The 15,015-nt window shown below is 45.6% G+C and overlaps 1 protein-coding gene across 4 annotated transcripts in view; it reads left to right on the plus strand.

Annotated features, from left to right (window-relative positions):
• Sema3d (semaphorin 3D) overlaps positions 1–15,015 on the plus strand; it is a 161,851-nt gene that overhangs the window by 134,948 nt on the left and 11,888 nt on the right. For 3 of the 4 annotated variants that reach the window (XM_063237392.1, XM_063237411.1, XM_013152480.3), the window contains exons 13-17: positions 1,119–1,341; positions 3,341–3,429; positions 5,409–5,450; positions 8,078–8,235; positions 10,799–10,863. In XM_063237392.1, coding sequence (XP_063093462.1) covers positions 1,119–1,341; positions 3,341–3,429; positions 5,409–5,450; positions 8,078–8,235; positions 10,799–10,863 — 577 coding nt within the window. Of the gene's footprint in view, positions 1–1,118; positions 1,342–3,340; positions 3,430–5,408; positions 5,451–8,077; positions 8,236–10,798; positions 10,864–12,591; positions 14,084–15,015 lie in introns of those variants that run through there. The other variant, XM_063237403.1, reaches the window with a different exon arrangement.

Below are 15,015 nucleotides of genomic sequence, written 5' to 3' on the forward strand. Positions count from 1 at the left end.
GGAGACTATATCCAGATTATCTAAACAATCAGAGAAAAAGATACTTTCCCATACAAATTTGCTCTGATGTCACTCATGCTATTCTTTAAACCAATGTCCATCAACTGAAGTTTTCCATCCCGAAGAATTCATAATCCGTTAAGGATTCAGATGTGATAACAGTATTTTAACATATGAGAGAACCTTCTCACTTATAATATTCTGTGCCTTTTAGTTGTTTCTAACTTATTGATTTATTTTTATCAGCACATGTTTACAGTACTAAATGACCAGATTCACTGTAGGCAGTTGGTACTTGTACATAACACATATTAAGTATAAAGAATCGAAATCACAACGTTTTGAAACAAATTAGGCTGAGGATGCCAGAGAGTATGTATGTTCTGGGAAAATATGTCAAACGGTAAAGTGATTTTGTGTTTTTGGATGAAAGCACATCAAGTTCATTTGATTTGTGCTAATTCAGACTTTTTACTTTACCACCAGAGGGCAGGTCATGCTAACTATTTATTTAGCAGAAAGTGAAAGTCAATGGGGAAGAGACTTGAGGGTGAGGGGCATCCCCCAGGGGCTGCAGGGCTCCCTCCTGGAGGGCTGTTAGGAGGCTCAGGGTAGGACTTTCACACCAGTTTCAACAAAACTAGGGAATTACAGTTTCAAGGTAAGACATTCTTTTGGTATTATCTTTGTGACTCATTGATTTGCTCTTTTAATTTTGAATACTCATGATTTCATTTGAACTGAAATCATAAATGTACTCAAAAGAAATTGCAAATGATTTCCTAGATAGTCTCACGTTCGATGATCAGCTCTTTACAGCTGTTTCAGCTTCCTTTTCAAGTATGTTATAGAAAGTGTTTGTTGGGGGTAATTAGTCTTTCTAGGAAAAGAATTGACTGAGGAAACTTTAAAAAGTTCCAGTGAATGCATCTAATTTAGAGTGTTTTTGAGGAAGAAAACCAGACTGAAGTGAGAACAGGGCATTTATGTACACACGGGCAGGTGCGTGCCCATGTCTGCCCACCTTTCCAGCCTGGCCACATCCGCCTCCAGGCCAGGGAAGGCGGAGTGGGTTCTCTGGTGCATGACATGTCTTTCTCCTTGCACCCACTGCTCAGTGCCCCAGCAAGACCTACGACCCGCTGATCAAGTCCACCAGAGACTTCCCCGACGACGTCATCAGCTTCATCCGGAGGCACCCGCTGATGTACAAGGCTGTGTACCCAGCCTCGGGAGGCCCAACCTTCAAGCGGATCAATGTGGACTACAGGCTCACCCAGATTGTAGTGGACCACGTGGTGGCCGAGGATGGCCAGTACGACGTCATGTTCCTCGGGACAGGTGAGCTCCACCTGCACTGTGCCTGCCACGGGAGGGCCCAGCAGTGATGGGAATCAGAACTTCCTGGTAACTCGGTGGGCAGAACCAGCAGGAGTGGCTACTGGCCAACCTGCTGCATGCGGTTTTTAAATGTTGTAGTGCATATTTTTAGTTGATAATCATTAGTGCCTGCCAGCTGTTTGAGACCCCAATCTTACTTGTACTTATTTATGTCTGTGATGGGCCTGTTATTGATTAGAGGCCCCAACCTGTTTACTGAATGAAGCACAGAGGGCCAGCCGCTGGGTTTTATGGTCAGACTTGAGGTCTCCCTGTCTCTAAGTCAGTCTGCCTTCACCTGAACTACAGTATCACTAATTTAGCTGACTTAACAAGGGTTTCTAAAACATTAGGCGTTACTTCGCATGGCCTTTAAGTAGAAATGTTTTGGAGATTTTTTTCTGTTCTTGAATTTTGAGGGTTAAAATGAATTTTATTTGCTCTCATCAGTGGAGCTCATTTCTAGCCATTTAGTAATTAATTATGAAATAATTAAAATATTTTCAAAAAATGATGTGCTATTTATTTGGACATCTCAAAAGTAAGAAGAGTCATAATCTACTTCTGCAGAGAATTCTAGCAGAGAACGTGTCTCCTGAAAGCATAAGCATATCTCCTAGATAAGAGTAGGTCATACAATGGAGACAGAAATTAACTGCTCTTTAACAGACAGACATTTTTGTGGGAACAGGTTTTTAAGAGTGGAAGGCAGTTTTAGGATTATTCCATGGCTTTGTGGAACACAGGCTTCTTAGGAAGCTGTGTGTGTGTGTGTGTGTGTGTGTGTGTGTGTGTGTGTGTGTGTGATGAACTTCGAGGTCCTCAGGCACTGACTCAGCCTGGCCAGCAACTTGTGGAAACTCCAGGAGCTGCACCCAGGACGGGTGATCCCAGGACTGGCAGACTCCTGCCTGCTGCAGGGTCCAGCATGGACTCACTCACTGGTCCTTAAAAATTCTCACAGTGTGCGGCTTAGCGTGCATTATGTCTCTGCATGCGATTCAGCCACTAGGTGGTACTAGGCAACTGTTACTGAGAAAATCAGGCACTGTTAAGATAGTTAATTTCAACACTTAGAAAATGAATATTCTTTTCAGAGATCCCAGCGATCTTGAGAAATATTAAGCAATCTAAGCTATTTTGTACATTTAGAAAAATTACAATGTATGTTCCAGTAATCAAGCCCTGGTACTCAGAATTTGAAGAGTATGTTTCATACAAATTAATGATCAAATGGGATTTATTATTTTTTTTCTAGTTTTCTTTTATCTTATGAGTTAGTATGCCACCTGGTGGAACTGCAGTATAAAATGATGTATTTGAAACATCTTTCCTAAACATCAATTTTTGCTTTACATTGTCAATCTTCTGTTGTCTATTAAGTTGAACTAAACAATTTTAAACAAAATTAGTTTCTGGCCCATTAACAATGATTCTGATGGTAGAATACATTTGGGGAGCTACAGTTTCCCCTATAAATTGCTTCGATCATTTCTTATCTATTTGTTAACATTATTAAAAGATACATGTATCTTACATATTGTGGCAAATTGGATATAATAAGCATTGAGCAAATATTTATTATAGGGAGACGTAAGTACATGGGGAGACAATTAGTTATTTTAATGTATTTAACTTTTTAGATCAAAATGAAATTTTGTTTCATCTCTGCTATAATTTCAGACAATATTTAAGTTAAGCTTAGATATTCTATTAAGAGCATACTCTGAGTATATGGGCTTTAAAGTTCTCTTTATGTGTCTCTTCTACTAGCTAAAGGCTGTAACATTTCAGAAAGGGTAAATCACATGCAATGAATTTCATTTCTTGTATGTTTTATTTGACCTGCTTTCTTGAGAAGTGTTTTAAAAGGAAAGGAACAAATCGAAGGTGTCTAGGGACGTGCTTACACCCAGACTGTGTGCAGAAGCAGGAAATCACAGATCACATGCCGTTTCAGATGTGGGGACAGTGCTCAAAGTGGTCAGCATCGCCAAGGAGAAGTGGAGCGTGGAGGAGGTGGTGCTGGAGGAGCTGCAGGTGTTCAAGGTGAGGCCTGGGTGGCAGAGTGCAGGGCCGGGCATGTCCCTGTGCAGGGCACGCTTTCATAGGCATCACCGCTTTCCTCTTGGAAATGAGCTCGCTCAGTGCTGGATGAAGTCCTGTAAGCGAGTGAGAAGGGATCAGAGCCTCTGGTAGCTCCAGGTCCCCTCTCATGACCGCAGTCCCCACGCGTTAGCACACAAATTGCTGCAGTCAGCACACAGATGTCTCCCTGCTTTATAAACCCAACTCTATTAGTGATTTTTCTCCAACTAAATTTGAGAAAGATGGAAGAGCAAATAGATCATGCATCCTTGCTTTTCTGTAAGAAATGAAACAAACTAGGTTGCAGGATTGCATGACTGTCCTAATGGTAATTCCTCATGTAGGCCAGATTACTTGGACTCTCTGAAAGAGTAGAGCCCTCCGAGAGAGCCTCAAGGTTTGGTCATGTCTTTGACTTGTAGCATTAAATTTAAATTGTAGCATTCTTTATAGAACCTCGATGGGACTTAATTTAAAATTACCTCCTGAAAAAAAATTAGAAACAAAATTCTATGCCTTCATAAAGCTTTCTAAAAATACGCTGTGCTGTTTTATAGCACTTAGCTGACACTGATTATTCATAACTGTTTCCACTGAGCGTCTATTGCCTGAGAGGAAGTACAGCCCCCACACAAGAGGGCCTCCGGGTAATTAGTGGGTAGCCATGGGTGCTGTTTACCCTGTGAAGATCATAGTGGGGAGGTAAGCAGGATAGCCCTGCTAGCTGTCTGAGCCAATGAAATCCTTGGGTGATTGTCAGGGAGAGGCCAGGATCTAATATAAGAGTGAACCAGAGGTTGACACAAAGCCCACCTCACACCTATAAACCCACCCGAGCAAGCCCATGCTGTGGTCATGAGAGGTGGTCAAGAGAAATTGCTTGGCTTCACTGTTAAAACTGAACAATGACCATATTTTGTTTCCTTTTCTTTTTTTTAGATTACTTCAACCAGGGTTACTAAGGTGTATTTTATAAACAAAAACCCCCCATGGTTTACACAGTTTGATGAGTTTGGCCATTGTTAAAAGTTCATAACGAAAAGCTATTGGTTAGAGCTTTCGCACTTACAAATTCTCTTTGACAACTTTTGTTAAACATCTGCTACTGCTGGTTGATTTATAAATTCAGGATGATGGTAGGTGAATAAATAGATAAATGAGAGACACATGGAGTAGTTTTGATAAATGATCCCACTTTGCCACTGTGATCTCTCTTGCATGGTTGACCCGACCTCTCTCTGTAGGGAGTAAGTACTTCTTACCCTACTTTTTCTTGGTCCAAACTTGCTCTGCAGAAGCTGTTTCTTTTCCTACCTTTAATAAAACCTGGCCACTGTTAAGAAAAAAAAAAAGTGTCCTTTTTGTTTAACGACATTTATGTTCACATTTCTGATTTTAGCTTGTAAGTATAGAACCACACTACCTGCATACAAAGTGGGCCTTGGCTCCTATCTTTAAATTGTGTGCACTGATATCTTGAAGCATACCCTAAAGGATATGGATATGCACGGGGAGTAGGGCAAATGTTCAGAGCTCTGCCACTGGGACAGGCCTTTGAATCGGTGGTCAGTCTAGGAGCAGAAAGAGACAATAAATAATTATGGAGATGTCCTTGTCAGCACTAGTCTGAATTATATGGAAGCAGTTAAGAACAGATTTTGAAGAAAGAAAAGACTTGTGCGTAACTGGGAACAATTTTCAATGCAAAGTGTTTCTTTGTACATTTAGGTCTTTTTCTTTAACCAGATACTTTAAGACAACTATTTCCATCATTTCTATTATGGTAGAACCACTACACATTGCAAGAAAATTGCAAACACTGAGATCCTTTTGAGTCTGAACACTTACTTCTGCGTTCTTTGGTATAAGATTAAAAAATAGTGGTTTAATATAAAAGACTGTTAACAATTATCTTTACTGACACCAGCTTCTATTTTCAGCACCCATCGAGCATCCTGACCATGGAGCTGTCTCTAAAGCAGGTACTTTCTCATTTTATGCGAAAGTTAACCACAAGAGTTACACGCTGCTTGGAACAAAGTTCATTTGATGAATCCACTGAAATCGGAAATTAAGTTGTAAATAGTATAGAAAGCTATAGATTATTTGCTTCTCTTATTATTGATTGGAAACCATTATTTTAGCCTTGCCTCAGTAGAATGGGAGAGCTCATCAATTGAACACTATCTTTTCCTTTCTTTGTTCTGAAGAGTTTAGTTTTTTGCCCTCAGAAGGACGTCTGCCTGTCCACAGCATAAGAGATACGTGTAAAGAGTTAGCCCTGACCATTTAAAAGGTTTTCATTGGGAGCCTAAGAGTGAGAATAAAGAGTGTGTCAGCCCTCCTCATGCCCCACAGTACCTAACTCACAGAATCGGCCTCCTTGAGAGCAAAGTTAGAAAAAGCTCGCGCATATGACGCACAGTTAGACAGGACATGGAGCGGCAGAGTAAATGGAAGCTCATGAGAATACTGGTACACAGTACTGCACAGTGGGATTCCACATTCCCAGCTATGATGCGCTAATGCCCACCTAATTTGGGAGACTGAGCCTTACATTGTCACTTCTGCCTGCATCTTCAAGATTTAGGAAAATCATGACAGTGTGTGTTCAAATCTGCCTACCATGGCAGAACCTGCATCAGGGAACCATCTGAATAGGATTCTTCTTCTTCGGATCTTTCCATCCTTTGTTCATTTATCCAGCATGTGTTTCTGGAAGGCCTGTGCTGGGCTTCTAGTGTTCAGAAAATGAGTGCAGGACAGCACCCCCCTCCCGAGGCGGGGGTAGAGCTGAGAGACGGAGGAGCGTGCTCAGGATGCAGAGTAAGAGGGAAATGCAAACTAGAGAGTCAGGAGAAGGAAGGAGCCTGCGAGGGAGCCAGTGAGAGAGCAAAGGGCGCTCAGAGAGAGCCAGCACTACAGGAGCCAGATAAAATAAAGGGCACGGACAGAGGGGCGCGGGCCAGGCAGCGGGGACACTGGCGAAGTCGGGAGGAGGAGAGAGCACTGCTTCTCTGGTTCTGTTCCCAAGCCACAGAAGCGAGGATGTGTGAGTGTTGAGAAGGCACCAGAAATGAACCTGGCGATCAAGTCAGGCTTGAGATTAGGCTCATCCTGCTGTGTGCTCCCATAACATTTGATAATTTGTCTCAAAAACAACAGAAAGCATTATGACAGGCCATCCCTGTCACATTTTCCTTTAAAGCAGTAGTCTGTGTAGCGTGGGAGGCAGAGATGGGGTCCTGTGGGGAGGTGGGCGTGCAGGGGAAGGAGCCATAGTGAGCAGAGCTCATCGGAACACTTGTAAGACGTCCAGAAAAGAAAGGATGAGGGCGGGAGCAGAGGCCCAGTGGTGGGAAGGGAGGAGAGGAAACAGCTTGGGGATTTCCGCGTGAGAGTGGGATGAGGTGGTGATGGGCAGAACGTGGGAGCGGGAGTCTCAGGCGGCTCCCAGGGCCCGTCTCGGCGATGGCAGAGGAGACACGGGAAACCCGGGCTAGAATCTGGTTTCCAAGATGCCTCTGAGTGCTCACACTGTTGAAAGGGGATAAAGACTAGGAATAGAGAAGAAAAGCCCACATGTAACTCAAAGAAAGGAATCGCAAAGGAGACAAAAGTCTGAGGTAGAAATAACGAAAGAGAATAGGAAAAAGTGCAGAGTTTTAGGAAAAGTCACCATCTCAAATGCTACAGCGAATTTAAATAAAGCAGGCCATAAACAGTGTTCATTGCAGTTAGAGGCCAGGGAAGCCCCAGGTGAGAATCTAAAAGGCGGTGAAACGGAGGGCAGATCTCTGTAGCTTCAGTATGGATGTCGCTTCTGCTGGCCGCTGGTTCAGAGATGCTTCTTCACCTACAGCTCGGAAGGTCCCTGTAGACTTGGCACGGGGTTCTCTGAAGACGCAGGTTGTGTTTATACTCCCGGGGGCAGTGCAGACACTCGTGAGGAGACAAGTGGGGAAGAGTGCTTGCTTTTCATGGCCGGTTTCCAAAATGTAACTCCACTGCCTGTGTTGTTAGTACCCTGTGACACGGGATCTCTCCAGCCTGCTTAGTCTTCCCTTCATAGGGACACCAAATATTCCCCGAGCACTCCCAACCCAAATTCTCTCAGGGGTCAGGACTTCCTTAACAAATGCGGTGGTTAATTAAGTTGGGGGGAAAGTTTCCAAACTCTGTCTGCAGTCACCTCTCCACAGGGAGCACAGGGAGCCATGCCAGAGAGGGACCTTTCATTGTGCCAATTGCCTGTGTGGTTGGTAAAATCCCCAGCATGCACTTCCTGCTGTGGAGCAAGGGTTTGAAGTCTTCATTCCTCAGGGTAGCTGCTGGTCTGGACCTTCCCAGAGCACCGACAGCTGCCTTGCACTTTAGAGAATATTGCCCATTTCAGGATCAAAGTCTTCGCACCAAACGGTCCAACCAGGAAAGTGGGGAGAGGGGAGGGGGCCTTATTTTCCTCTCAGATATATCCCTGTGCAAGTGTTCGTAGGGGCAGCACCTTGGAGAAACAGATTTAGAGCTACCAAGAGGTATTTAAGAAAAGCAAGTTGCTAAGACTGGTCTAAGAGATGCTTCTGATGCATGTGTTTTGTCTGATTTCCAGCAACAGTTGTACATAGGCTCCCGAGACGGGTTAGTGCAGCTCTCCCTGCACAGATGCGACACCTACGGGAAGGCGTGTGCAGACTGCTGCCTGGCCAGAGACCCCTACTGTGCCTGGGACGGAAGTGCCTGCTCGCGGTATGCGCCCACGTCCAAGAGGTGAGACCCCGACCCCCACCAGGCAGCTGGCTTTCCCCAGACATGTGGGCCACTCATGTCCTCTCCCAGAGTTCAGCAGAAATCCACAGGGCACTGGCTCTGAGGAGGCGTGGAACAGCAAAGCGCTGTTTCACAGCTTTACCTAAAACTGCGTGCTGAAGGTGGGTAGACCAGGTGTCCTGAAATTCAGACCTGTGGAGCTTTGAAAATCTCTGAGACATTGTTTATAGTGTTGCCGCTCGTTTATGTCACACACCACTGAAAGTGCGTTTTCCTTCACCACTTTTTTATACATTCCTCCCTTCTTATTTCTAAATATGCACATATTTATACTGTTTGGTAAAGAATTTATAAAGATATGTATTCTTAAAGCTGCAGATTATGTACCACAAACTGTGCATTCCGATGCTTTGGAAGAATTTTATTTTGACTCTAATAACTTTAATTTGGTCAGTTTCTTTCACTCCGAGACATTTCAGTAGCCTGTTTTCCTGTTCTTCATAGATCATTGTTTTATGTGCTCTTGGAAATAATGTTATTTTGAGCCAAGAATTCTCAGCTAGGGATTTATTCTCTGCACACATGTGCAAAATACCACAAGGTTATAGGATTCTTCTCAACATTATTTTAATACCAAAATAATGGAGAAGCAACTCAAATGGCTATCAACATGCCCAACACTTACTAAATATGCAATAATTACTTTTAGATATAGGTTATAGTAACATTATTTTTAAAGTAATATTTAAAGTATATTTTCTTTGAGGTAGAATGTTAGAAAATTGTGATATTTTCCCTTTTTTTAAAAACAAAATAAGAGATAAACATGCTAGTCATAGTTACAGGTATACTTTTTGTTTTGACACTCCTGATTTTTGAAATTCTAAATTCTAGGAATCACAGGATGAATGCATGAGATATAGCAGAAGAAACTTAAACATAGGACACATTTTCTGTTCTCTCACATCTCTGAATTAAATTAATGAATATAGGCAGTTATTCAGAGTTAAAAATAAAAACTCAGGAGAAGTTTTGTGTCATGTTCTCCAAAGCATACAACCCATCATAGCGAGTCTTCAGGGGATGCTTCTCCGAGAGCTAAAAACCAGAATGCTCATTAGTTGGCAATAACCCTTCAGTTTGATGAATCGGCCCTGTTCCTTAAGAAGCCAAGATTTGAAAACATTCTTGACCCTGCGCACCCCGTCCCGTCGTAACTTTTCCTCTCTGAGGTCCCGAGACTCTGCCTCTGCTTTTGCAGACACCACTGTGGTGTTTCCCCGAGCTGACACCAACTCCATGTGAGACTAAAGATGTGCATGGTGAGGGCTCTCTGATGGGCTGTCGTCTGGTCAGCACTGGCTCTGTGGAGCCCAGACAATCGAGAAAGCGTATGCTGCCTCTCTGATCTCTGAGGTGGGCACTGGAGTAAGGGGAGTCAGGAAGCAGGATGAGGAGCAGGCGACCCACGCCCCTGGGCCCTGCAGACAGGAGCCAGGAGGAGGCTGCCCAAGTGCAGGGGCTGCAGGCGGCCTAGGCTCTGTGCATCTGCACACACAGCAAGGAAGGGGTGGGGTACCCAGCAGGAAGAAGTGAGGGGTGTGTGGAGAGGGAGGTGTCTACCTTGACTTAAACATTACGCAGTGTGCACACATACAGAAAAGTCATGTGGTGCTCCTTTAGTACATACAGCATGTGTATTTTTATGTTGCCATGGATCAGTTAAAACGCAATGTAATTTAGAGTAAAGAGTATGGCCAAAGACAGCGAAAACATACCGTAAGAATGTAAGCCATACTTAGCAGAGATATAGTAGAGGTTTTTCTTTTTGTATATGATACTTGCTCTTTTCTCTGAAGGAAAATATGGGACATAATGCAGAAGCCTTTATGCTATTATTATTATTATTATTATTATTATTATTATATTATTACAGGAAAATATGAGGTACAGATCAACACATACAAACACCATGCAGCCGTATGTGCCGTATCAAACTTGACCTTCTTCAAGCAATGTTAAATCCATTGCTTGAGCAAACCTATGTAGCTGCGCACTGTGCGATACGAGGTTTCAAACTTGGGCTTCCTTTCCTGCCCCTTGCTAAACTCATTCAGACATTATTGCTTTCCCAGCGCCTGACAAAGAGAACAGAGTTGCCCTCATGCCATCTGAATCTTCAGGATTCTAATTATATTTCACCTGTTCTGTTGATTAATGATTGGTCAAGTCAGAGAAAAAGAATGGTAGTTAAATAAAATCCAGATACTCTCAGTGTTCAATGAATTTTATTAGACTTCGCTATCAGAAGTGTTTAAATTGACCTCGGTTGATTGGAACAGTGACCCCATTTATGAAGAGGAGAAATGCAGGTGTGACTCTGCAGGTCTCACTGTAATGTCAGCCGTAGCTGTGTTCGTTTTTCTTTTGTTGAGGTGCTGGGATTGAGCCTCACACATGCTAGGCAGGCACTCTACCACTGAGCTACACCCCAGCCCAGAAGAGGCTTTTCTGCACCCCAGCTTTCTCCTGGAAGCTCTAATCAGGTGACCCCTTTCCGTAGGCGGGCAAGGCGCCAAGACGTGAAGTACGGGGACCCGATCACCCAGTGCTGGGATGTGGAAGACAGTAAGTATCCGTGCTTTCTTGGCCTTTCCTTCTCATCTCAGATGATAGCTCGGTCTTTATTTTATGACTCCAAACATCCATTGCGTGAGAACGTCTCATTTCATGCAGTGCTTATGTTCTGGGGAAGCAGCGGGAAGTTTATAAAGGAACCCCCTTTCTATATACCTAAGCGAGTAATCCTCTGTCACATCATGATTTGTTTCACATGTCCTTTAAGATTTCTGGGCTGTGGCTTTTGGTTCATTTTTACTGCCCTCTCCTTGTAAAGCCTGAAAATTGCTATTAGCGACGAGGCAGGAGTTAGCCCAAACCATCACGATGTGTAGAGTAAACTCCAAGACCTCCCAGGAAGACGGAGAGAACTCTGGATACTGACTGGAAAGGAATTAGGTGGCCTGAGCCTTATGCATCCTCACTCAGGAGTCTGAGCCTCCATCCACCCAGCCGGGAAGTGGTAAGTGACTTCCACACACACACAGGATTGTCCTGAGAATTCTGCAGACAAACTCACTCCCCATGGAGCTCCTGTGCCCTGGGAACATCATAATTCGCCTTGTGGGGCTTCTGCGGAAAGGGAGAGCACTAGAACAGCATCCCCTGGAAAGAGAGCGCACACAAAGGGAGACCTTAAGGGAGGGAGTGGGGCGCAGGGGCTGCAGGCAGGAGGATCTGGGTCCCCAGCTGAAAGCAGAAGAACCTGAAAGCTGGTGGGGCTTTAGTTCCATTCCTTCTCAAACTGTGCCTCAGGGCAGAAACCACTGTCTCTCTCTGTCTCTGTCACACACAGTGCACACACACACACACACACACACACACACACACACACACACATCTGGGGAAAGCAAAGAAAAGCACTTCCCTTCACCGCCTCCTTTGCTGCACCCCACCCCAGATTTTCACAGATTACCCAGATTTTGATCCGTGAGTGTTTTCTCGATTTAAAATCAAGGCTTTACTTACAGCTCCCAAGTTCATTCTTCTGAAATGCAAGGTCTGGTCTAGAAGTCTGGTTTCTTTCCTAATGTTTCTCGATTGTGGTTAGGGTTTTATCTGGGAATCCTGGTGTGTGCTCTGTGTGCTGTTCTGACCTGGGAGCTCACTGATCGGAGACTGGAGCAGGAACTGAGGCCTTGATCACAGGCACAGGAAGAACGTGGGAGAGCGCCTGCACTCCAGAGTCACACACCGCAGGTGCAGCAGAGGCGGGGCGGACAGAAGCACAGGCGCAGGGCAGTAAGGGCCACGGCCCTGGCCCTCTGCTGCGTGTGACAGGCGATCCTCTGTTCTTCTCTGGATTTCCTCTCTAATTTCTTCTCCCTTGCCACACTTTCTCTCTGGATGACCATGCCGTGGTGGCTGCAGGCAGCTTCTGAAGAGCTGCTACTGGCTACTGAGTGGTTTCCTGAGCTGGTTTAAGTCCTTGACAGCGCGGATCATTCCAGCTGGGGCTGCTGAAGCCAGGAGAACAGGCAGACCCCAGGAATCAGGCTGCTTGCTTCTGAGAGACGCTTCCAGAACCGGAAGGTTGTGTGGGGTCCTGGGCTCACGCTGTTCGTCACCTGAGGATGGCATCCTGAGTCTCCTGGGCCTCCCCGGCCACCTCCAGGGCTGGGCACTTCTTTGTCCTTTCCACCTTAATGTCTTCAGCCCACCACCAGCCTGAGCTCACAGTCCTGCTGGCTCAGTGCCCTGCTGCCAGTCTGGCATCCATCTTTCCCTCCTGTGCAGCTCCCCCAAATCACTGCTGTGTACCCCGTCTCAGCCTGAGGGAGGCCTTCGCACTTCTCCAAACCGCTGGCTCTTCAGACCTCTCTGGATTCCTGCACAGAGCCCCAAGCTGCCAGCTGGATGCCCAGAAACACCCAGGGGTCAGCTCTTTCACTTTGCCTGGCCCCACCAATCTCTCCAGAAGTCCCATGGCCTAAAACCAGCCTTGCTCCTCCTGGCCCTGGTGTGTGGACCTCCAGTCAGCCCTGCTCCTGTTCCACAGCCTCCCTGGTCCCTCTTCTGTTCTGGTCCTCCCCTCCCTGCTCCTGCTCAGTGGCCAGCGGGATCTGGTCAGAAGCCCCACCCCAGCCTGGACTCATCTGCCCCTTATGCAAACACATGTCCCTGCACTAGCAGGACTCCCAGAGCTCTGTGGCTTCCGAGGTGCTGCAGCTACCCAGATGCCAACACACAGCTTCCCTTCCCTGCAGGCTCCATGCCCAAGCACCAGGCAGGCTGCTGGTCAGTGTCTACTGTCCTCTCCAGGACCCACACTGCTGCTCTCACATCCTTTACCTGTAGGACTTAATTCCCCAGAGAAACCATTGTCTGCCCTGGTACCCAGTAGCCCCTCATCCGTTCCCTGTACCTGGTGCACCTATGTTCTTTACATCCTCTTTCCGGTGAGTGCATCCATGGCTGGAACAGAAAGTTCCCGGGGGCTCACCAGGCACAGAAGCAGTGGCACAGCAGGCTGCTTGGAGAATGTGTCCTAGGTGGAGGCCTGGGAGCTCTGCCTGGGGAGGAGGAGATCTACAGATAACAGGAAGTAAGGTCAGAGAGGCCTCAAGGTCCGGCTCAGTTGTGGCAGCCGCTACATTTTCCCTGTTGATGTTTGCCTCATAGGTGAAAAGCACCTATGTATCTCATGTCTTGAAAAAGTTTTTTTTTTTTTTTTTTTAATTAAAGTGATTGACATCCATGTAGATTATTGATTGCAGTGAAGAGGAGCGAGAAGCAGAGAATCCATTTTGAGAGTGAAGCATTGTTTCTGAGGCTGATTACAAACTGAAGCAGCTGTAAGAGATAAGGGCAGGGGACAAGGAGAGCTGGATGGTGGACATGCGCTGTGTGTTACATTGTAATCGAGTCTTAAATAACTGGCAGGAAGACGCTGGACTTCTTCATTCCTCCTTTCTGCTCGTGGCTCATGAACTGCTGATTGCCAGGAACCTGCATTTTTACTGCTGCTACATTGTCAATCTGTGCCAGTGAGCTACGTTTAAAGAGCCAATCTTGTTCCTCAAGATAATCACATTTTCACCATAAAGGATTTTTCTGCAGCACTTGAGATGGAGCCCAGAGCCAGAGTCAGGCTCTGGCTGCAGACTCGGCCCCTCATTCCCTCACTCTGAGGAAGCCCTCCCGCCATTCCACCGTGGCTGCAGTTTAGAAGATGAAAACACTCTCTTTCACATGATTATACACACAATAAAGAGTTATTCCATTTTCAGATATTGTTACACAGGTTTTGCATGTTTAAACATTTGATAACACTGTATGTTTGTGTATTTGTATGTGGATATCTGCATGGTAAACACCTGGTAATAGGACATGTATTGTGTTACGTGTAAGTTTGTGTGTGTGTGTGTGTGTGTGTGTGTGTGTGTATGTGTAGGATATGTACAGATGCATTTATGGATGCATGTTTTAAAATTTAAAATTAGCAATTATACAATTCAGCAGTTAAAGAAGCATTAGAAACAAGGGTAAAGGCATTTGAAACTCAGTGGCGCTGCATGTGTGGCGTCCTCCTCTGTCCTTGCTGATGGAGAAAGGACCTGTGGAGCTCGCTTGTTCCTCCCAGTTCATCTCACTAGTTCATCTTCTCTAACTGACCTCACTTCGAGGTTGACTGTTTCAGCCTCAGTCTGTCTGGAGCTCAAGCCCCCAACCGACACCGTTAGCCTGGAGACTGGCTCCATCTCAAGAACACGCTGGCCGCCTTCTGCGTGGTTGCCTCTCACGTAATGGGCACAGCAGTCTTTCCTGTGTGAGGAGCTTCATCTGCAGAATAGCTGCAGCTCGTGCAGCTTTAAGAAGCATCCACACATTGTGAAGGTTAGCACGGGCTAATTCACCACAGCGTCAGCACATTTGACTTAACTGCAGGTTAATCATGAATAAATTCAAAAGCAGTTGCCTTGAACAAGCCTCGCTTCACATGTGTGAGCCCTCAGGCCACTTGCTCTTTCTCTGTGTACTTTGGTGTAGGCTTCCAGAAGGTCCCTGGAGCTTTTCTGTAGGTTGGTGGCTAAACGCTAAGGGGCGGGTAGTAGAATTGAGATATCTGAAGACAGGATAAAAGGTGTGTGCTTAGGGCTGGGGGAGCAGCCATCATCTGCTGTTTGATCAAATGGGAGCTGCAGATCTGACAGCCCACAG

The sequence above is a fragment of the Cavia porcellus genome, unplaced genomic scaffold (assembly GCF_034190915.1).
Source record: "Cavia porcellus strain 051 isolate PalLab524CR breed Dunkin Hartley unplaced genomic scaffold, mCavPor4.1 scaffold_2, whole genome shotgun sequence".
Classification (NCBI taxonomy): Eukaryota; Metazoa; Chordata; class Mammalia; order Rodentia; family Caviidae; genus Cavia; species Cavia porcellus.